This window comes from Apostichopus japonicus, chromosome 12 (assembly GCF_037975245.1).
Source record: "Apostichopus japonicus isolate 1M-3 chromosome 12, ASM3797524v1, whole genome shotgun sequence".
NCBI classification, from domain to species: domain Eukaryota; kingdom Metazoa; phylum Echinodermata; class Holothuroidea; order Aspidochirotida; family Stichopodidae; genus Apostichopus; species Apostichopus japonicus.
The window spans coordinates 5,063,668-5,087,340 of NC_092572.1; the positions used below are offsets into that span (position 1 = coordinate 5,063,668).

Sequence of the window (23,673 nt, forward strand, 5' to 3'; positions counted from 1 at the left end):
GGATCGATGGTGGTGTCTAACACTTCTGTTACACCTCATTCGAAACTAGATCAGATTACTGGCATAAGATGTTTCTTTTTGCGCGAGTCTTCACACGCTTAATCTTCTTCTTTTCTGGGTTTTTTTTTGGGGGGGAAGGGGAGGCTAGGGTTGGCATTCACTCTGACCTTATCTGACAAATTTAACTCTGCTGTTTTAATTTTTACCCTCACAATGCTCAGAGCCTCCAATATTTGAGAGCATTTTACCGGAGACTACCATCGGCATGTACCAGGAAGACATTGAGATTAACTGCCAGGTTACGGGCAATCCCACTCCAGTTGTACACTGGTTTAAAGATGGATATGACTTCTACAATGACACCCATCGCCAGGTGAGTCCCTACTGTTCCTGTGTTGCATAATGTTTGCTTTTGTTGTCATGACAACTATGAAAGATCATCCTAGAAGATTTCGGCCTTTTGTGGTAGAAATGATCAATTTTCATAATTTTCAACAAAGAATTGGGTAAATTTGGCCAGACTTGTTCTTTAAGAGGTGCAGTGAACTAGTTGCAATTCAAACCCTCATGAAGTGTTAATATTTTATGGCTTTGAACCAATTTGCATGAATTCATCTATTTTATGTGAACTTTAATTTTCATGATGTGAGAACCACAGTAGGGAAAATTCCCAAAACCGATAAAACAAAAAGTTTAATTTAATCCTTTTCATTTTTCGATAGACATTTGGTAGTAGGGTAAGAATCCAGAAGTTAACAGGGACAGATAGAGGCGTCTATGTGTGTGTGGCAGAGAACAAAGCTGGAGAGATAAGACAACAGACCAACCTTGTTATTAGAAGTGAGTATATTTACATATATATATATATATATATCAGTGGGGGAGCTAGGGGTATTTGTCAGAGGGGTGAGAATGGTCTGTAGGGGCCACTATCTAAGTGGAGCGCCACCACAAGTTGGCACAGAGTGTACAGAAATTTTTTGAGTAAAGATATTCCCTAGATTGTGGGAAATGACCCTTTCTGGGCCTTGCTAATTTGCAGATAAACAAGAATAAATAGCCATTAGAGCATTTTTTCAAAAAATTACACCAACAAAATGTGACAAATGTCAATAGGTAGATGAGAGCGCAATAAAAAAAGTCAATAATGGCTAATAAGTAAAAGTGGGTAAAAAGCTGAAAAGGGCGCCAGCAGTCCATTTGAGTCCGTCAGGGGGGCATCCGCCACCTCTGACTGTATGGACCCTCCCCAACTGATATATATAATACACCTCATAACAAGCATATTTATAGCACCATGATGCCTCTCTCCTACACTCTCACTGTATTCATTCTCTGGTAGCCTGGGCAGACCCGACGACAGGGAGGGGTGGGGGGAGGGGCCCAGGGTCAGTTAGAGGCCAAGGAAATATAGGATATTAAGAGCAATGCAAAAAGTGGGCCAAGTGGACTTAATTGTCCATAGGGCCTAACTTGGCTTGACACCTCTAACTTAGAGATTACACAAAATTCACAAGTCAGCCTTCTTAACAGATCTGCAGAGTATATACAGGTGCCTCCCCCACCCCTCCCCCACCCTCCCCCACCTGCCCCCCAACACTCAACACTCCTCTGTTCACCTTCTTCAGCACACTTTCTTAATTGATTATACTCATGCATGATGGGATAAGACACACCTTCAACCCAGACAAAAAAATTATCACTAAAAAGGCCCACAACTTACCCAACGGTTTTCAAATTTTCACAAATTCGTTACCATCATTTTTCGTATCACATTTCTATGCCTGGCTATCAATTGTAGCATAAAATAGCCACAATTTCAGCTTACCAATCTTACCTCTATTGACAGCGCCCCCATCGGCCCTGAACGTTACTATCGTCGGGGGTTACTCGTACGCCATCGTGAGATATATCGTGGAGGATGACGGTGGAAGTCAAGCAACCTCTCTTCAGATGGAGCTGAGAGAAGTATTACCTCGTCTGACACAGTGGGTGGCAGTATCAGCCAATATATCAGGCAATCAGGTGGGCCAGAATGACATAGCAAACTTGTATCTAATATCAGGCAATCAGGTGGGCCAGTATGACATAGCAAACTTATATCCAATATATCAGGCAATCAGGTGGGCCAGTATAACATAGCAAACTTGTATCTAATATCAGGCAATCAGGTGGGCCAGTATGACATAGCAAACTTGTATCTAATATATCAGGTGGGCCAGTATGACAGCAAACTTATCCAATATATCAGGCAATCAGGTGGGCCAGTATGACATAACAAACTTGTATCCAATATATCAGGCAATCAGGTGGGCCAGTATGACATAGCAAACTTATATCCAATATATCAGGCAATCAGGTGGGCCAGTATAACATAGCAAACTTGTATCTAATATCAGGCAATCAGGTGGGCCAGTATGACATAGCAAACTTGTATCTAATATATCAGGTGGGCCAGTATGACAGCAAACTTATATCCAATATATCAGGCAATCAGGTGGGCCAGTATGACATAGCAAACTTGTATCCAATATATCAGGTGGGCCAGTATGACATAGCAAACATCCAATATATCAGGTGGGCCAGTATGACAGCAAACTTATATCTAATATATCAGGCAATCAGGTGGGCCAGTATGACATAGCAAACTTGTATCTAATATATCAGGTGGGCCAGTATGACAGCAAACTTATATCCAATATATCAGGTGGGCCAGTATGACATAGCAAACTTGTATCCAATCCCAAGCTTGTATCCAATGTCTGTTAATGTTAATAATTGATGGAGCCATTTTTTTATCATATCCTGAGAAAACTTCCATTTGAATAATGAGATGTCTCACTCAGTCTACTTACTATTGTCACACAAACAGACTAATGTTTTATCTTCCAAACCATGTATTTCATTATGATTATTATTTTTTTTTTTGGCATATTTTGAGGCAGGCACCCTAATAGCTAGCATTCTAGCTTGCATATTATAATTTAGATTTGATCTTCATTTCCATCTTCCTTTGCCATTATTATTCTTTCGTAGGGTCAGTACATCTTACAGGGTCTGGACTATAATGCTTCCTATGAACTGAACATCTGGGCAATGAATGACATTGGTTCAGGACCAGCGGTGATGCGTGGCTTTAAGACTTTGTCCCCGGACAAAGGTGAGTGCATTAAATAACATGAACCTAGTACCCTGATTACAAACTGTGTATGTTCATAACAATAGTATTAAAACACAGTACTTGTGTAGGATCTGCTTATCCCAATTGGCTTTTTAATGATAGATCTATCCATAAAAAGAAAATACAAAACGAATCCAGCATATGCATCTCTGTTACCAATTGTGTCTTAAATATCGTCCAGAACCCCGGACCTTTAACTAAGATTCTAGTCTGGACGCCCATCCAGTTTGATTCCACACAAACATGTACACTAGTTCCCTAAGATTCTAGTCTGGACATCCATCCAGTTTGATTCCACACAAACATGTACACTAGTTCTCTAAGATTCTAGTCTGGACGTCCATCCAGTTTGATTTCACACAAACATGTACACTGGTTCCCTAAGATTCTAGTCCGGACGTCCATCCAGTTTGATTTCACACAAACATGTACACTAGTTCCCTAAGATTCTAGCCTGGACGTCCATCCAGTTTGATTTCACACAAACATGTACACTAGTTCCCTAAGATTCTAGTCTGGACATCCATCCAGTTTGATTCCACACAAACATGTACACTAGTTCTCTAAGATTCTAGTCTGGACATCCATCCAGTTTGATTTCACACAAACATGTACACTGGTTCCCTAAGATTCTAGTCCGGACGTCCATCCAGTTTGATTTCACACAAACATGTACACTAGTTCCCTAAGATTCTAGCCTGGACGTCCATCCAGTTTGATTTCACACAAACATGTACACTAGTTCCCTAAGATTCTAGTCTGGACGTCCATCCAGTTTGATTCCACACAAACATGTACACTAGTTCCCTAAGATTCTAGTCTGGACATCCATCCAGTTTGATTCCACACAAACATGTACACTAGTTCTCTAAGATTCTAGTCTGGACGTCCATCCAGTTTGATTTCACACAAACATGTACACTGGTTCCCTAAGATTCTAGTCCGGACGTCCATCCAGTTTGATTTCACACAAACATGTACACTAGTTCCCTAAGATTCTAGCCTGGACGTCCATCCAGTTTGATTTCACACAAACATGTACACTAGTTCCCTAAGATTCTAGCCTGGACGTCCATCCAGTTTGATTTCACACAAACATGTACACTGGTTCCCTAAGATTCTAGTCTGGACGTCTATCCAGTTTGATTTCACACAAACATGTACACTGGTTCCCTAAGATTCTAGTCTGGACGTCTATCCAGTTTGATTTCACACAAACATGTACACTGGTTCCCTAAGATTCTAGTCTGGACATCTATCCAGTTTGATTGCACACAAACATGTACACTAGTTCTCTAAGATTCTAGCCTGGACATCCATCCAGTCTGATTTCACACAAACATGTACACTAGTTCCCTAAGATTCTAGTCTGGACGTCTATCCAGTTTGATTTCACACAAACATGTACACTAGTTCCCTAAGATTCTAGTCTGGACATCTATCCAGTTTGATTGCACACAAACATGTACACTAGTTCTCTAAGATTCTAGTCTGGACGCCCATCCAGTTTGATTTCACACAAACATGTACACTAGTTCTCTAAGATTCTAGTCTGGACATCCATCCAGTTTGATTTCACACAAACATGTACACTAGTTCCCTAAGATTCTAGTCTGGACATCCATACAGTTTGATTTCACACAAACATGTACACTAGTTCCCTAAGATTCTAGTCTGGACATCCATCCAGTTTGATTTCGCACAAACATGTACACTAGTTCTCTAAGATTCTAGTCTGGACATCTATCCAGTTTGATTTCACACAAACATGTACACTAGTTCCCTAAGATTATAGTCTGGACGTCCATCCAGTTTGATATCACACAAACATGTACACTAGTTCCCTAAGATTCTAGTCTGGACATCCATCCAGTTTGATTTCACACAAACATGTACACTAGTTCCCTAAGATTCTAGTCTGGACATCCATACAGTTTGATTTCACACAAACATGTACACTAGTTCCCTAAGATTCTAGTCTGGACGTCCATCCAGTTTGATTTCACACAAACATGTACACTAGTTCCCTAAGATTCTAGTCTGGACGTCCATCCAGTTTGATTTCACACAAACATGTACATTAGTTCCCTAAGATTCTAGTCTGGACGCCCATCCAGTTTGATTTCACACAAACATGTACATTAGTTCCCTAAGATTCTAGTCTGGACATCCATCCAGTTTAATTTCACACAGCATCGCTTATATCCCCCTCTGATTCTAGCATACACACCGAACAATGGGAACAATAGCACAACTGTGGCCAGAACTGGGGGCGGAGGATCTTCTACGTTGCTCTTCGTTGCAGTCATCGCTGCCGTGTTGATTGTCTCTCTTGTACTCGTCTTTCTGCTCATTGGCAGATTGAGACGCTTGCTAAATGGTCAGTACCAATTTGACTATTCTATTTTCTGTTATTTTCATGTTCAATATCATACACTCAAGTACCACCCAGTTGGGACAATGTTTTCTATACTGTAGTGTTATCTCCCACTTCAGATCACTCGTATTGTCAGTACGAGCAGTATGAATATCATGTTTCTATCAGATAAAGATTACAAACTGTTTGTACTGTAAATGTGAGTGCTTTGAAGCATGATATTAGAGGACAGTTTAGAGCAATTAGAAACAGATAAAGGTTAAGAACTGTTCATACTGTCAGTACGAGTGCTTTGAAGCATGGTATGAGAGGACAGTTTAGAGTGGTATTAGCATTAGAATCAGATAAATATGAGGAACTGTTTATACTGTCGGTACGAGTGCTTTAAAGCATGGTATGAGAGAACAGTTTAGTGTGGTATTAGAATCAGATAAAGATGAGGAACTGTTCATACTGTCAGTACGAGTGCTTTGAAGCATGGTATGAGAGAACAGTTTAGTGTGGTATTAGCATTAGAATCAGATAAAGATGAGGAACTGTTCATACTGTTAGTACGAGTGCTTTGAAGCATGATATGGAAGGACAGTTTAGAGTGGTATTAGCATTAGAATCAGATAAAGATGAGGAACTGTTTATACTGTCAGTACGAGTGCTTTGAAGCATGATATGGGAGGACAGTTTAGTGTGGTATTAGAATCAGATAAAGATGAAGAACTGTTTATACTGTCAGTATGAGTGCTTTGAAGCATGGTATGAGAGAACAGTTTAGAGTGGTATTAGCATTAGAATCAGATAAAGATGAGGAACTGTTTATACTGTCAGTACGAGTGCTTTGAAGCATGGTATGAGAGAACAGTTTAGTGTGGTATTAGCATTAGAATCAGATAAAGATTAGGAACTGTCCATACTGTCAGTACGAGTGCTTTGAAGCATGATATGGGAGGACAGTTTAGAGTGGTATTAGCATTAGAATCAGATAAAGATGAGGAACTGTTTATACTGTCAGTACGAGTGCTTTGAAGCATGGTATGAGAGAACTGTTTAGAGTGGTATTAGAATCAGATAAAGATGAGGAACTGTTTATACTGTCAGTGCGAGTGCTTTGAAGCATGGTATGAGAGAACAGTGTGGAGTGGTAATAGCATTAGAATCAGATAAAGATGAGGAACTGTTTATACTGTCAGTACGAGTGCTTTGAAGCATGATATGGGAGGACAGTTTAGAGTGGTATTAGCATTAGAATCAGATAAAGATGAGGAACTGTTTATACTGTCAGTACGTGTGCTTTGAAGCATGGTATGAGAGAACAGTGTGGAGTGGTAATAGCATTAGAATCAGATAAAGATGAGGAACTGTTCATACTGTCAGTACGAGTGCTTTGAAGCATGATATGGGAGGACAGTTTAGAGTGGTATTAGCATTAGAATCAGATAAAGATGAGGAACTGTTCATACTGTCAGTACGAGTGCTTTGAAGCATGATATGGAAGGACAGTTTAGAGTGGTATTAGCATTAGAATCAGATAAAGATTAGGAACTGTCCATACTGTCAGTACGAGGGCTTTGAAGCATGATATGGGAGGACAGTTTAGAGTGGTATTAGCATTAGAATCAGATAAAGATGAAGAACTGTTTATACTGTCAGTACGAGTGCTTTGAAGCATGATATGGGAGAACAGTTTAGTGTGGTATTAGCATTAGAATCAGATAAAGATGAGGAACTGTTTATACTGTCAGTACGAGTGCTTTGAAGCACGGTATGAGAGAACAGTTTAGAGTGGTATTAGCATTAGAATCAGATAAAGATGAGGAACTGTTTATACTGTCAGTGCGAGTGCTTTGAAGCATGGTATGAGAGAACAGTGTGGAGTGGTAATAGCATTAGAATCAGATAAAGATGAGGAACTGTTTATACTGTCAGTACGAGTGCTTTGAAGCATGATATGGGAGGACAGTTTAGAGTGGTATTAGCATTAGAATCAGATAAAGATGAGGAACTGTTTATACTGTCAGTACGAGTGCTTTGAAGCATGGTATGAGAGAACTGTTTAGAGTGGTATTAGCATTAGAATCAGATAAAGATGAAGAACTGTTTATACTGTCAGTACGAGTGCTTTGAAGCATGATATGGGAGGACAGTTTAGTGTGGTATTAGAATCAGATAAAGATGAGGAACTGTTCATACTGTCAGTACGAGTGCTTTGAAGCATGGTATGAGAGAACATTTTAGTGTGGTATTAGCATTAGAATCAGATAAAGATGAGGAACTTTCCATACTGTCAGTACGAGGGCTTTGAAGCATGATATGGGAGGACAGTTTAGTGTGGTATTAGAATCAGATAAAGATGAGGAACTGTTCATACTGTCAGTACGAGTGCTTTGAAGCATGGTATGAGAGAACAGTTTAGTGTGGTATTAGCATTAGAATCAGATAAAGATGAGGAACTGTTCATACTGTCAGTACGAGTGCTTTGAAGCATGGTATGAGAGAACAGTTTAGTGTGGTATTAGCATTAGAATCAGATAAAGATGAGGAACTGTTCATACTGTCAGTACGAGTGCTTTGAAGCATGGTATGAGAGAACAGTTTAGTGTGGTATTAGCATTAGAATCAGATAAAGATTAGGAACTTTCCATACTGTCAGTACGAGGGCTTTGAAGCATGATATGGGAGGACAGTTTAGAGTGGTATTAGCATTAGAATCAGATAAAGATGAGGAACTGTTTATACAGTCAGTACGAGTGCTTTGAAGCATGGTATGAGAGAACAGTTTAGAGTGGTATTAGCATTAGAATCAGATAAAGATTAGCAACTAACTGCTCATACGGTCAGTATGATATGACATGACAGTATAGAGTAGTATTAACATTAGAATCATGTAAAGGTGGGGAACTGTTCATACTGTCAGTACGAGTGCTTAGAAGCATGATATGGGAGGACAGTTTAGAGTGGTATTAGCATTAGGAAATTGTCCCAACTGGCTGCCGGCAGGTATTCTAGAAAGGCAAGTGAAAAGCTACTTTACAACTGAAGTTTGCAGTTTCAAGAGACCTCTCACATAAAAGCGTCTGGGGGACGAAATGTTGAGGATCGAATCAAATTAATTTATTACTCATTAAGCCTCAGTTGGTAGAACAAAAACCTTGGAGGATGTCCATGTTTGATAAATAGTAATCTTAGTTTCAGTCATTCTCTGTGAGAGCCCTGTGTGGATATAAGCCTAATCCTGTTTTGAGAGTGTTGTGGTTAAGGCAGTGGACTTGTGAACTAAGGTTTGCTGGTTCATGTCCTGGCCAGATCATTGTGTTGTTACTTTGCAGGGCAAGGCACTGTATCTCCATTGCCTCTCTAGTCAACCAGGTGTATAAATGGGGACTTGCGAGGTGACTTGTAAATGTAGTTGCGGGAGTCGGTCTGTGGCTGTACCCAATGGGAAGTCCCCCAGGGGACATATAGATGTTTTGCACTGTAGTGCCCCAGGAGGGATTGTTTGAATTGTGCACACTTTGGTGATGTGTGGGTGTGACAAGGTAACAATGATGACAAGACTGTAAACCTTCAAGTTATTATTATTATAGGTCTGGTAAAGTGACCAACCATGTAAAAGGTTTTATCTCTGAAGCTAATCTTGGTCAATTTGTTTTTCCTTTTCTTGCAGGTGATAGTGATGATGGCCAGTCCCTGGTTAATAACCTCCACGAGAATATACCGTCTCACTCTAACCCTGGGTACAATATGGACGGGGCCGCGCTATCAGGCGCAAACGGCCTGGAACTTCACGACATCAAACTCCACGAAGGAACATCAAAGTGAAGGTCTATACTTAAAGAGTTGTGGCAAAGTTATAACTAAAAGCAGGGAAATCAGTTTTACTTAAAAAGAAAAGCAGGAAGTAAAATGTTTGTTATTGCATAAAAGGAAATGCAGGGAACAATCAGTCTGTTATTGCCAAAAAAAAATTTAAAAAGTGGGAAATTTGTTTGTTATTGCATAAAAATAAAAGATGCAGTGAGTAATCTTGTTTGTAATTGCATTAAAGTAAAATAATAAAGCAGGGATTAATGTTCGTAATTGCATATAAATAAAAGCAGGGAACCATTTTTTTGTTATTGCTTAAGATACAATGCAGTCACGATTTTTGAATTACCACACTGTTGCATGTAATAATAATAATAATAATAAATGAGACTTATATAGTGCCAAATCAGTAGACAAAAGTCACTGCTCAAGGGGCTTTACAAAGAAAGTAAATTAATTTACAAAAGAACAAGTGAAAAAGTGGACTTTTGAATGTAGACAGTTTAGAGCATATTCGAATGTGATCTGGTAACTTGTTCCAGAGATAAGAACCAGAGTATTCGAAGCTTCTGTAACCATAGGTCTTCAAGCTTGTGCAAGGAATATGTAGTGGAATTCTAGCTACATAGTGGTGTGTAACTGCTAGAAAATAATTTGCATGTGGGAGGGGAGGGGAAGGATTTAAACCCTTCCATTAAAAAGGAAATCTGATTGGACACAAAATAGAATGTAAATGTTTGTATTCCAAGAATGGATAAAAACAAATAGTTGTTGTTGTTGTTAGGCATGTGAAATTTGAGGGATTTTGAGGGTTACAGTTAAATATTACACGAGAAATATCTTTCATTTTCATGTATTTATTGCAATGAATTAACTTTTATTAGCTAGATAATTATAAAATATATCTTGCTGTGCCAATGAATGAATGTATTTGAAAATAACATTTTAATAATACTAATACAATAAAAAGCAAAATATATTGTAATTTGAAGCAACCCCTGACTTTATTATTCTCAGGAAAATTTCTAGCATTAAAAGAGTTTTCCATGAGTCCATTTCAGAGATAAGATCTATGTCAATGGCAATTTTATTGTATTTCTTAGTTAGAACAAGGCTTACTTTTAAATTTAATGTTTAATAGACAAGTTAATACATATCTGACGTTTACCAAACGATGAAAATAAATTCTCTTTGTGGTATTTTAGTTCATTGATTTCTCCTTATTGATGATACTTGAGCAGAAACATTGCCTGTATTCACGTTTTGGTATCAAACCTGGTGTAATTAGTAAAGAGTTTAAGTTGTAGGTTTTCCATCTTGTATCATGGCAGGGCCTCCTCACAGGAGTTTATATCAATCAACTTCTGGTCATTGGTGGCTTGTATTACTAAAACACCCACACACTCAAGTGTGCATGTTACATTGACTAATAGCCATCTAACCACAATGCCCTTTATACTGAGTAACATTAAATATATACAATCATTCATTAACAAACAGAAGGTGTACTATAAGCTCTGAAAACACTAGAACCCTTAAAACAATATTTAAAAAATTAAATTAAAAAAAAAGCTATTAAACTTGGACATTTGCTTGCATATGTTAGCATCAACAGGGCAACCTAAACCTGTACTACAAAACATTACTAACAACTGCAAGCATACTGTACCTTTGACACTTTCACATCGCTGTTACAAATACAGACAAGATTTGGTAGGAGTGGTCCTGTATGATCATGTCAAGCATTCACAACTGTCAGCAGCTGGCTAGCAATATGCCAGATGTTTGATATGTCAACAAGTCTCCCATAACTTAGCATGCTGGCTTGTTATTTCTGTATTAATACAGCATATGTACAGGGAACCATACATAAACCTGAAACGTAAAAAACTACTGTCATATGCCCAGTATATTACCATTGCATACATTAAAACACATCTCAGCGTAAATTTGATTTATTTGAGCTGTAAACTTTTTGGTCTGAAAAAAGGGGAAACCTGTTATCTATGGGTTTGACTCTAAACAAAACTCATAAAAAATGCAAAGATTTGATACAAATATCCAAGCAAACATTTTTCAATTAAAATATTGCCAGTACATTACCATTGCATATTTCAAAGCACATCTAAGCTTAAATTCGATTTATTTGAGCTGTAAGCTTTTTGGTCTGAAAAGAAAGGCAAAAACCTGTTATCTATGGGTTTGACTCTAAACAAAACTCTATAAGAAATGAGAAGATTTGATACAAATATCCAAGCAAACATTTTCAATTAAAATATTGCCAGTACATTACCATTGCATATTTTAAAGCAAATCTAAGCTTAAATTCGATTTATTTCATCTGAAAAATATAGCAGAAACCTGTTATCTATGGGCTTGACTCTAAAACAAAACTATGAGAAATGCGAAGATTTGATACAAATATCTAACCAAAAATATTTTGCAATTAAAATATTGAATACCTTGTATCTTAAAACCCTGATAGCTTTCAGTATGTTCATTTCTGTCGTGGCTGACTCAGAAAATACAAAAAATAGGCAAGATTTTGCTAGAGAACTGACCAGGTAGCTATTAAATTGACAAATACACAATACACAATACAAAACCAGGAACGAGCTTTAAAATTTCTTCAGAACTTAGTTTTAATTACTTATCAATGACTTCCATACTAAACTAGGCTAAAATTTATTTACCCAAAAACAAAACTGTCACTTTCATTGCACTATTATACATGAAACCAGCTGCAACATTTAGATTAAGATTTCAGTAATTAAAAAAGTAATTATTTTGTGAATATTATTTTTTTTCCTCATAAATACAGAAAATCAAACTTCTAGTAATACCATGGCTTTCATACCTTCAATGTAAAATACTCCTTTTAGAGATCTAAAGATTAATTTCATAACTTGTCATAAAAAAAATTAATAAAAACAAAAAAATTCTATATACTTTAGCTAAATGGGATGGTGTCAAAATAAACTTAAAAATCAAGGAAAAACATAAAAGGCAGACATTTTTTAAATTATCACAGCGATATTCTTCTATGCCGAAGACGGTAAGTAAGATGAAGAAATAGAATCTTTAAATGAAGAAAAAAATACAAGTGTTTGGTGATCAAATGAGAGAAAAAATATTTTAAGTTGCTTAATTTACTGCAAAAGCCATTCCAGATAAATCTATCGTTTATACATTATCTTCTTTTCTTTTTCTTTGGGGGAATGGATAAATTTTTGAATTCCTATATTTTTATTTTTTTTTAATACATGGCAAAACATTGTGCTAAGGGAAGTTAGTAAAGCTACGGAAAAATATTGAGGCTGTCAAGATGTTCTTAAAAATGAGTATTTACGTATACAGACAACAAACAATTGCGGCACAAATGATCATGTTTATATCTCTCTTTCATAAATACAGAAAATTAAAACTTCTAGTTATACAATGGCTTCCATACCTACAATGTAAAATGCTCCTTTTAGAGATCTCAATATTATTTTCATAACATGTTATAATACACTTCAAATGGCATCAAATATACAAACATCTAAGATTTTGGGACATTTCAGCACTGTATTTTATTTTTGGCCGTTGATCATTTCCTAAGACGTAGCAGGATTTCAGACAAGACAAGAAGAACAACGTTCCAAGCGATGGTGACGACAAAGCCGAGGTATACTTGAGGATGGGTTATTCCCCAACCTGTTAACAAAGGAAAAACAAGGAACGATTGGAATTATCTATCCAGTAACAATTCCACATTCCTCTATTAACATCAAAGAAGTTATCTTTTAATTCTTATGTATTTTCAGCATCATCAAATATAATATTACACCAGTTGAAGATTGCAATTTGCAATACTCTCATCTTTCAAATAGATTGGTACCAAGCAAGCACCTTCATTCATAACCCCCCCCCTGCACCCCACCCAACCTCCAACACCCTCCTATCATGACTCTACCAGCTTATCATGAACCCTTTATGCAGTATAACATTATGATACTTGAAATGGTTAAATTGCTACTCAAAGGCAAATTTGCATTGCAAACGATGGTTTGTTCCGTGTTTGTGATAAATGAAATGAAAAAGTGTTTTTATTTCATTTTTCCCTTCAACATGGTTAACATTTCTTTTGACTCTTACCTCTTAGCGACACAGACCGGATGGTCTCAGACGCGTAGGTCTGTGGTAGGGCCACACTGATATAGTACAATGGTCCCGGTATACCCTGAATGGGCCATAGAATACCTGTCAAAGAAATAAAGAAAAATTTTCTTACTCCAACTCTCTACTATCTGTGTTCACAGTTTGATAGACATCCATACCTTGTTGTGTTATTATTACTGGATGCCATGGGTGTGATCTATCCTACCACAGTAAATCATAACACTAGCATACAGCCAACATCTCTTAGAAATTCTGTAGATCCTGATATTCAAACTGGGGGGGGGGGGGGGGGGATTGCAGCCCTTTTGACGGCTTGCAAAAAGTTTGGGATAGAGAAAAATAAATTGCAAATATTTGTAGAGAAAGTGGAAAATCATAATGAACATAGATTACTTTCTGTAAAGACTTGCAAAATATAACATTTTAAAACAATTAAAGCACCCTTAATGTTTTCAAAAATGTTTCATATGTTAGAGGGATACCTTCTCCACCATAGGGTCACAAAATTCACCTCTGGAGTGTCGCGGAGATGATCAAGGTGTTAATGGTGATCACCAAGCCCCCAAGTCCCCCCCCCCCAAAAAAAATTGAATATCAGGGCAGTAATTAGATACAGGTTCCTCTGATGTTTAAATGAGTTCTAGAGACGGCAGCAGATAAAACTGGTTTTAGTTTTACTATATTAATGGTTGCATCACAGCATGTATAGTGCACTACTTTTCCCTTCTTCGCAGGCAAATTGGACCTCAGAAATTTTGATATGAAATCATCCCTCTTTCCTCCAACTCTCAAGTTAGTCATGTCACCCTCCTAATCCACACCTCCACCTTAGACACAAGATACATGAGTATAAGCAATCCACACTCACTTCTTAGTAACCAAATGGGATAGAAGGAACGAAGTCCTACTTGGATATCATAGCTATCATGATATGGAATTATGCCTCCATGCTTCAACTTTTCATTTAAACCAATCCATCTCCCACCGCCTCCTTCTGCACCTCCACAAAAGGCTTAACATATCTGAGTAAACCGTCCACACTCACCGCTTAGCAACATGATGGGATAGAAGGACCCGAGAGCTACTTGAACGGCAGAGACCTCGTTATCACAAACAGCTGATATGCAAAGTCCAAACGCCATTCCACAGAGTCCTTGAAGGGCGGTCAGAAGAACTATTAAGAACACATTACCCAGTAGAGGAACCTACGGTAAACGAGAATTTCAAAGCGATATGAATAATATGATCAAGAAGAGGTAAACTTGCTGTGGTTTGGTACTATATATTACATTTAACATGTCCAGCCTACTCCATCAACTGTGTAAGCTGGTACAAATGATCTGAAAGAACCCAAAATGTTTAGGCCACTGAAAGTTCTCAAAAGTACATTCCTGGATCTTGGAACAATGAAACACAATATTCCAAGGCACTGAGGATTACTTACCCAATTTAATGTCTCAGGGAGAGTAACCAATAATGAGAATGGAAATATTATGCTTGTTCAAGGCTCAGTAGGAGTGGCCATTATTTATACTTTCCAGCATATCCCATTTGCAGGGATAGCAATGGGGTGGGAGGGGATCAAAAATAATTCTTTTGTGCAACAACATTGTTTAAAGTAAAAGTTGAATTCATCAGTGTGAGAAGAAAGTTAATTATACTCAAGCTTCCACCACAATGACCCCCACCCCTTCCTCCACGCCCCACAACTACATATATATATATATATATATATATATATAAGGGCTACTAAGAGTCAAGTCATATCTACATGTAATGAATATTATTCAAGTAACAGTTTGTGAATTAATCATTGTCCTGTTCATAACTAACATACAAATAAATCTGTACAATATCCACAACCCTATCCTCCTACCCCTACCCTATCCCCATACCTATACCCCTACCCTACCCATAGCCTCTCCTCTCATTGTTAACACATTGCTCTGTAGTAGTTTTTCTTACCTTAAAGACTACAAAGATGAAGATGATGACAGAAGTCATCTGTACCAGCATGATGAGACACTGTGTACAGACATGAGCAATCAATACCTCAGATGGAGTCACACCTACAAGAGGACAGACAGAGAGATAGATAGATAGATAGATTGACAGACAGACAGACAGAGAGATAGACAGACAGAGAGATAGACAGACAGAGATAGATTGACAGATAGATACTTTTTAAGAAAAAGTCGCCCAGGAAAGAACCTGGGCACGAAAACCAAACTACAGAACGACTGATCTGCTCTCAACCCAGTCCCCTTGCATCGGGACTGTGACTGTGTGATCATCGTCGGGTGTGCATCACCATTCCCCTCGAAAGGGAACAGATACTACACATGATCTTAGCCAAAAGGCCGAGATTGACAGATAGATGGAGTCACACCTACAAGAGGACACAGTCATTCATTTTAATTGACATGATTTAATATCCAGTATTTCAGAGATTAAGATTAACTTTTCACACACTGTCAGTGGTAAGATATAATAGTTGTAAGGTACATACACACCATGAGGGGGAGGAGCACTGAAGAAGAAAGGCTTTTACCTGTCATAACCTCTTAAAACAAAGTCAAGGAATAATTAGAAAGACTAATTAAGAACAATTAAAGAAGAAGAAACACAGAAAATGATAATTATACCAAACTATAAACAAGTTATAGAAATCGTTATGTAAATGAGATTTAAATTATGTAGAATATTGAGCATTCTCTATGTTGCAATCTGAATAAATTTCAGATTGCTGTAGTTGGTACCAGATTATACTTGGGATGATCAAGTAACCTTTGATTACCTCCTTTACAAGCTTTGCCCAGGGCAGGATTTCTAATTTAACTAATTTCCTACTCGCAGGATAAAAATATACCAAACCAAATCCCTTCCATGCAAAACTGAATAAAGAGATGTCTAACACTATTTGTTACATTTAACATAAACCAAAACATTTCCCATGGAGGATTTGTATTTCACTATTGACACTATGATATAAATAAGTTTAATAAGGGGGAGGGGGAGGGGGGATAGGAATGATTGTATGAACTTAAGGAAAGCATTAATTTAAGTCCTCTACCACACAATTCCTCAATATCATAGATTTCAGACCTGTCACATTGCCTTATTGATAGAGAGAACAGGCTGTGGTCTTACTGCTTATCTACTGCAAAAAAGAGTTGAAGTTCTGACAATTTGATCCCAGCAGGGTCTTCATTACTGTACAAAGAATGCAACATTTACATGGATATGTAATCAACATAAAAAAAATCAAAAGATAATCTTACCAGCAACCCAAGATCTATCCAGTAAGCCTTCTTTTCTCTCTGTGACAAAAGTCAGCGCCGATAAGCCGACTGCCAAGAAAAATACGATTCTGTGGAGAGACAAGTACGAAATTTCAAACCTTTCAGAATTGAGAGCAGGACTGTGAAACATATGATGTGTCAAATATTTTTCAGTCTTACGGGTGGGTGAGGAGTGTATTGGGGGAAGAGAGGGGGTCCAAGGGGACATTGTAATGGGCGAACAGAGGGTGCTGCTTAAAAACGTGACATTCAATACGCAATCTGCCCTTCATACACTATTGTGAACTGGACTATGTTAACACACAACCTATAAGTATTAACTTTGTCCCATTTAAGCGTTTAATTATCAATATGGAATGTGCCAGGCAGTGGCCGAGTAGTTCAATTGATGAGCTCATCGTATCAGAAGAGAAATCTTACGTAAGGACAACGCCGGGTGCCATAAAATCTGTGAATGTGTAATCAGCACTTCCAAATATTGGATCATCAATCTGTCAAAAAAAGCACAAACTTTTATTAAATTAGGAACAGTGATTTTCTTTCCTCCAAACCACCCTGCAAAACCCTGATTTTCTTTTCTTTTCTTTTTTCTTTTATAAAGTTGCTGATTTCACCGATTGTATTAATATCCTCCAAATTCGTCCAGATATTGAGAAAGGAATTAAAATGAATAATGAAACATCTCACTGTTATATGATATATTATAATTATATATATTATGTTATATGATATTGTTATGAAGATCTCTTCCTTGGTTCTGCCCTATTATATACTCTTCCAACATTCAGCATATCTACCCTCTCAAGCCTGGTATATTTCAGGGCACTTTTCCCACAACCTGACATAACGAAGGTAGGTAGCTTATTTTACACCTCTCATTTTTGTTCTCATTCTAACTTGCTGCCTCACAAGGGTTAGACACTGCCATAGAAACTGTCCACATATGCATGGATACACAATGCAGTTATTTTGCTGAGAGTCTAACATATATTAACCCCTCTTTACACTAACTTCAAAATAATTCCAACAATGTTAAGATTATCTGTCCTCTAATTTGAATTGTTTTAATTACAATCAATTAAAATATTACAAAATTTAAGTTAATGTTTTCTGTCATTATTATGGGATTACTTTTTAGAGTTGTATGATAGAATAAAAAAAAGACACCCCTGAAGGTGCTTAATAACATATCAAGCTTTGGGTTCAGCTGGTCGTAAAACTTACATAGACTGGAATTTTGCCAAGTTCTGGGTTTGTATCGTACTGTACTAATAGATCATGCAGAAAGTCCTGACAAAGAAAAAAAATCAAAACTACAGTATTGAAGGTCTCCCAACAAGTAATGAGGGCGGTATTTCAGAACTTAGTATGCATAGACTCCGTATGTGTGACCTGATTAATTCACTTTGGCTTCGGCTTTGAGTACAACGTTTCTGTATGCTGCCGAGTTGGACGAATCTAACCGTAATAGTAATTAGAAACTTTGCAACACATGTGATAGTCATTGCCATCTTTGAAATCCGCAGTCCACCCCACAATTTTGCAAGGTTGCGATTAATAGTGTCTGTCGTAAATCATATTTGTGTTAATTCCAAATCTTAAAACGTGAATATGCATAGATCCAAGCAGAATCACCAATCACACCTGTTGGTTGCTAATGTTAACTTCCTTGTTAAGCTTTTGAATATTCAGTCTGCTTTGACTAATTTGGCTTGTAAGAACTAGCATCAATTTACTGTGTGGATATAGAACTGGACCTCCTCAAGCAATATATATGAAAGGCTCTTCATGTTCTGTCTGAGCTAACAGAACGAAAATAAAGCAGCCTATATTGCTAAGAGTAATTAGTTGAAAACAAATGGTAATATTGAAAGGAAATAATTAAACCATTTTACAAGACTCCCACTATTAAGAGATAAATAAATATCAATGAATATAAATGAGCTAAATGAATAATTTACCTCATAACTGGTAAGAAGCTCCTGCTGAAGGGACAGTGCTATCTGCTGATCTGAACACAAAAGGCAAAGAATTGATCTCTTAAACACTTCTCAAAATTGCATGGCAAGAGAATTTCCATTGCAGAGTTAACACAACTCTTAAGCGTAAGGATTCCTTTTACTCGTTCCCGTACCACAATGAGCTGCAGCTTAATGAAAAGACGAGAGGCTTCCAAATCTGGATCAGTGAGACCCAACTTCAGCTTTCTGTTTCATTACTAAGTATTTCTTTGTTTGTTCACCTTGAAATGGAAAACAATGTTTGGTAGAAATATGCTCAAAAGGCTACAAAATTTATAAACTCAAAAAACTATGAAAAAGTGTTGTGACCATATATGATAAGTTGCCATGTTATCGATGAGTTTATGGCAAATTTTGATTTTTTTTTTTTTTTTTTATTTTTTTTTATTGATTTTTTGTTAACAGCTTTTTAAAATATTTTTTAAAGGCATTCCTTACTGAGCGATGCCTCTTCCAGTTTAACTCCATAGTCTCTACACAGAGTTTGATTATTTTACTTACTTGACATATCAAGGTTGATATATATAAGACTAGAGTCTAGTGTTGAATTGTCTGTGGCATCAGTCAGGAATCTATCAAAAACAATATATATAAAAGTTACATTTTGGAATTCGCTTTAATTTCCACATAAGGTATGACAGTTAACACAAAAGCCAAAGTCACATATTAATAGAATTAAAAATTTGTATTTTAATAAATATCTCTTTGCTTTATTCTGGCTTGATTAACAGTTAGCTATTATTTGTATTTATACACAGATAAAAAGCCATAATTTCTGTTGAAATCCCTTCCCTACCAAATTCTTGGTTTGTATCATGTGGTACATGTTATCCCTAGTTAAGGTGTATACAAGGTATTTCGTTACCTATGGCTGGTACCCCTTACCCCACTCTCCCCCTCCCGTCCCCTATCCCAGCAGGGTAATAGATATATAGTGATTGCATGTATTAGTTAAGTTGCCAAAATGCAAAAGTTGTTACTTTTTGGGGACATCATATTTCATGTAACAGTATAAACCTTTGGTGTAATGGTGACAATGTATGAATAATACACAATTAGGTAATGATAATAATAAATGCAAATTTATATAGCGCCAATATCCAGAGGAAAACCAATGCTCAGTGGCGCTAGTGCTCAGGGAAGGCAGTCAAAATATATAAGTTTTGAGTCTGTTTTTGAAAATTTTAACGTTGGGTGCCGACTTGATGTGCAGTGGAAGTGAGTTCCAAAGAGAAGGAGCTGCATTAGAGAACGATCTATGACCAAATGACTTGAGCTTCCACTTAGGTACATGGAGCAGTAGCTGATTTGAGGATCGGAGAGAGCGGGTGGTGGTCTTCCGACTGATCATGCTACTCATGTGTTCTGGTGGTAATCCATGCAGGGCTTTATATGTGAGTAGGATGATCTTGAAGTAATGGTGAGGATTCAAAGTTCTTAGCCGGCACAAAAATGTCTTTTCAAGTTTTCAAAGCAGACACTGCCAAATATTTGCGTAAGGAAAAATTACCTGTTGACAAGAGCCCTGGAATAGTTCTTTTCAAAATGAATAATTCCCCAGTAATCACCGTTCTTAGCATTATCATAGGCTTCAGTGTAACTCGCAACATATTTCTGTGAAAACAAGATTGGAACATCTTTTTCTGAGGGATCATGCAACTATGTTAAATATATTACAAGTAAACAATCCCAGAGGGTACTGTCTACAGTAGTTAATGATATTAATTAATTAATTAATTTAATCACTTATTCTTCCCCATTACAAAGAGCAGAAGAATCAAGTTTAGAGAATAAAAAGAGGAAAAGTTGTGTAGGTTGTAAAATGGGACAGGGCTTCACAAGAAAGTACTTTCTGAAGAAACAAGAAACTACAAGAAAAATAGAATATAATTTATTCCAAAGAAAGAGTATTAGCTATAAGGATATTAAACATCTCCAAATAGTCTATAGATAGAACATAATACCAAAACCTTAATGTAAGAGCCTGTAAGGGGGAATATATTACTATTTATAGAGAGCGTGGTGGCCAATTGGCTAAGGCGTCAGACTCGTGATCCAAGGATTGCTGGTTCGATTCCTGCCTAGTTCATTACGTTGTGTCCTTGGGCAAGATGCTTTACCTCACTTGCCTCTCTCCACCCAGGGGTTAAATGGGTACCTGTGAGGTAACGTGTCACTGGGCGCACTATATAACTGCTGCCGACTGGAGGGATTGTGTCTGTGACAGGTTATCATTGACCAGGGGTAATATAACGTCTGTAAAGCGCTTTGAGACCTATCGCTGGTGTAAAGCACGATATATAAATCAAATATTATTATTATTATTGTTTATGATATATGTGATAAACCCCTACCTTGGTGATGGTTTCGTTGCTCAGGTACGTGAGATACCTCTCGCTGAGGTGAGGGAAGAGGAACGGAGGTTGGTCGTTATTTACCACGGCCATCGGGAGATTCTTGGGAGGAACACCCACACAGAGGCAGAAGAGGCAGACCTCTAACACTGGTATGAGAAACTGGAAGGCAAGACCCCTAGCAACAGAAAGAAGGAAAACAGAATAAAACAACAAAACAAAAGATAGGTGTATTTGTTGAAGTATGAGAAACTGGAAGGCAAGACCCCTAGCAACAGAAAGATGGAAAACAGAATAACAAAACAAAAACCAAGCTAGGTGTATTTGTTGAAGCTGTGATTCAACGGTGAAAAATAATGCTAATGAGGAGAGAGATGTGAGAAATCGCGACATGGTATTCAAGGTCTGCTGTTTAATAATAATAATAATACTAAATGAGACTTATATAGCACCAAATCAGTAGACAAAAGTCACTGCTCAAGGCGCTTTACAAAGAAGGCAGATTAATTTACAAAAGAACAGGTGAAAAGATGGGTCTTAAATAAACTTTTGAAAGTAGAAAGCTTAGAGCATGTTCGAATGTGATCTGGTAACTTGTTCCAGAGATAAGAGCCAGAGTATTCCAAGCTTCTGTAACCATAGGTCTTCAAGCATGGTTTAGGAACAGTTAAATACAGTTTGTTGGAGGAACGAAGTGTGCGAGTTGCGACAGGTACACATGCTGTTCCAGATGATGAGCACAAAAGGTGAGAAGAAGTAGTTTATACTGAATTCTGTAGCTGATAGGGAGCCAATGAAGTTGTGTAGACCACAACTATAGCACGCTATCATGGAAAAGTTTCTTGAGATTATGTAATCGACCTGCCTTGGTCGTAAAATGACCTCTTTTTACCAATTAGTCTGCAACGCCTGCCACATACTTTTCTTGTATGAGGGTCTTTGTGCGAACGCTGTATGATTAAATACACTGTAGACATGAACATACTTCCACACAGTGTTTACACAAAGAGCCTAATGCTGTTAAGAAGCGATGCAGGCTAATTGTGTGGCCTGAGGTCGATTTACGACCGTGGCAGGTTGATTAGGTAATCACAAAACTTTTGTAGCTATAGCGTGCTATCATAAGAGCCAATATAAAAGCAGATCTTTAAGTCAAAGATTTTAGAATTATAATGTAGAAGGCCAGAGCACTGATAGGAAGTTACATCCATAGTGAACGATGTGATTACTTAGCTCTTCAAAAATAGCTAGGAAGCCAACAACAGCCTTGGAATCCTGTCCGTGTTTTATCGATCTTGGATAAAGACTTTCTTACACCAAAAGTGACTAAGCCTTCTCCATTTCATTAAGAGAGGAACAAATAGGCTAACAAGTATAGTTATCAGACCTGATGTTGCTGATTCAGCTGCAGTGACCATTACTAATATCCCCATTTTACAGATGAGGCAAACACCTCAAAATCGGACCACTTCTTTCAAATACTGAGGGAGCGAAGTTTGGGGCACCCTGTTGACCATCATCATTACTGCAGCCCAGCTAATGATGAAGTAAACTATTTCGAACCGTGATACAACGGAAACCTCTACTTCCCAATTCACAAAGTAAAATACCGAATCCACAAAGGCTTCAGTTAAATTTTGAATAAGTCGAATGAGTCTGGTTCCTCATGAGGGTTTGAAACCGGAACCTGGAGGGGGGGGGACACTCTAATCACTTCATCATGCCATCAGGTACACAAAGTTCAGTCATGATTGTATAACAATTTAGTTGGTTTTGAAAACTTTCTGGATATGATTCAATGTTGAAATCCCACAACAGTGTAGTTCAGTCGCCTTGTCTCCTCAAATGTCTTTCCATTTCAAAAGAAGAACCGAAGTCAAAAATTTCTGAATTTTGCAAGTTTAACATAAATACGAATGACAAAGTACCAGGCTGACAAAATGTTACAGATCAAATGTGAACAAATCTATGAGGGTGGCTTAGTTTGCTAAACTGCTGTGTTATTTTGATTTATACTCCGTAAGTTTGTTAAAGGTAGGGGGCTAGCGCAAAAGACTGCTTTTGTACAAACTACAAAGTCACGGGATAACTTTAAAGGTCCTTACCCTGGAGTGCGTACCATCTTAATGAGGTCCTTCACGATCAAAGCCCAAAGGTTTAGTAAACTTGGGAAGAAGTCCAACCACTTAAATGGAGGCTTCTCTACAAAGAAGATCAAAAACAAAGGCAAAAAAACAATATAAAATTACAAATGAACTGAAAATAATCAGAGAATTAGTATATCCAGTAGAAAAAGGAGAAGGGGGGAGGGAGGAGGGAGAAGAAGTGGACAGTGGCCTATAAGAGGTTCATTTGAGGTGTTCAATTATGAGAAAGATGATTAGTAAAAGGGATGATCTAAAAATCAGGAGGATTGGGAATAACTGATTTATGCATTTTTGAAAATGACTGACCAGTGAAATTGGGAGATGTCACGACA

At 37.5% G+C, this 23,673-nt stretch overlaps 2 protein-coding genes across 3 annotated transcripts in view; one reads left to right on the plus strand and one right to left on the minus strand.

Moving 5' to 3' along the window:
• The window catches only part of LOC139976878 (hemicentin-1-like), a 26,631-nt gene extending 16,566 nt beyond the window's left edge, over positions 1 to 10,065 (plus strand). Inside the window, exons 12-17 of the mRNA XM_071985746.1 lie at positions 222 to 373; positions 723 to 840; positions 1,850 to 2,025; positions 3,037 to 3,160; positions 5,403 to 5,561; positions 9,217 to 10,065. Coding sequence (XP_071841847.1) covers positions 222 to 373; positions 723 to 840; positions 1,850 to 2,025; positions 3,037 to 3,160; positions 5,403 to 5,561; positions 9,217 to 9,371 — 884 coding nt within the window. The 3' untranslated portion in view covers positions 9,372 to 10,065. The remainder of the gene's footprint in view (positions 1 to 221; positions 374 to 722; positions 841 to 1,849; positions 2,026 to 3,036; positions 3,161 to 5,402; positions 5,562 to 9,216) is intronic.
• The window catches only part of LOC139976879 (ABC transporter G family member 20-like), a 34,393-nt gene continuing 20,784 nt past the window's right edge, over positions 10,065 to 23,673 (minus strand). For both annotated transcript variants that reach the window (XM_071985748.1, XM_071985747.1), the window contains exons 10-21: positions 23,300 to 23,396; positions 21,195 to 21,372; positions 20,351 to 20,454; positions 19,342 to 19,412; positions 18,781 to 18,830; positions 18,044 to 18,109; positions 17,240 to 17,310; positions 16,799 to 16,887; positions 15,483 to 15,586; positions 14,563 to 14,722; positions 13,494 to 13,598; positions 10,065 to 13,052 (exon numbers count right to left, since the gene is read on the minus strand). In XM_071985748.1, the coding sequence (XP_071841849.1) occupies positions 12,946 to 13,052; positions 13,494 to 13,598; positions 14,563 to 14,722; positions 15,483 to 15,586; positions 16,799 to 16,887; positions 17,240 to 17,310; positions 18,044 to 18,109; positions 18,781 to 18,830; positions 19,342 to 19,412; positions 20,351 to 20,454; positions 21,195 to 21,372; positions 23,300 to 23,396 (1,202 nt within the window). In that variant the 3' untranslated portion in view covers positions 10,065 to 12,945. The remainder of the gene's footprint in view (positions 13,053 to 13,493; positions 13,599 to 14,562; positions 14,723 to 15,482; positions 15,587 to 16,798; positions 16,888 to 17,239; positions 17,311 to 18,043; positions 18,110 to 18,780; positions 18,831 to 19,341; positions 19,413 to 20,350; positions 20,455 to 21,194; positions 21,373 to 23,299; positions 23,397 to 23,673) is intronic.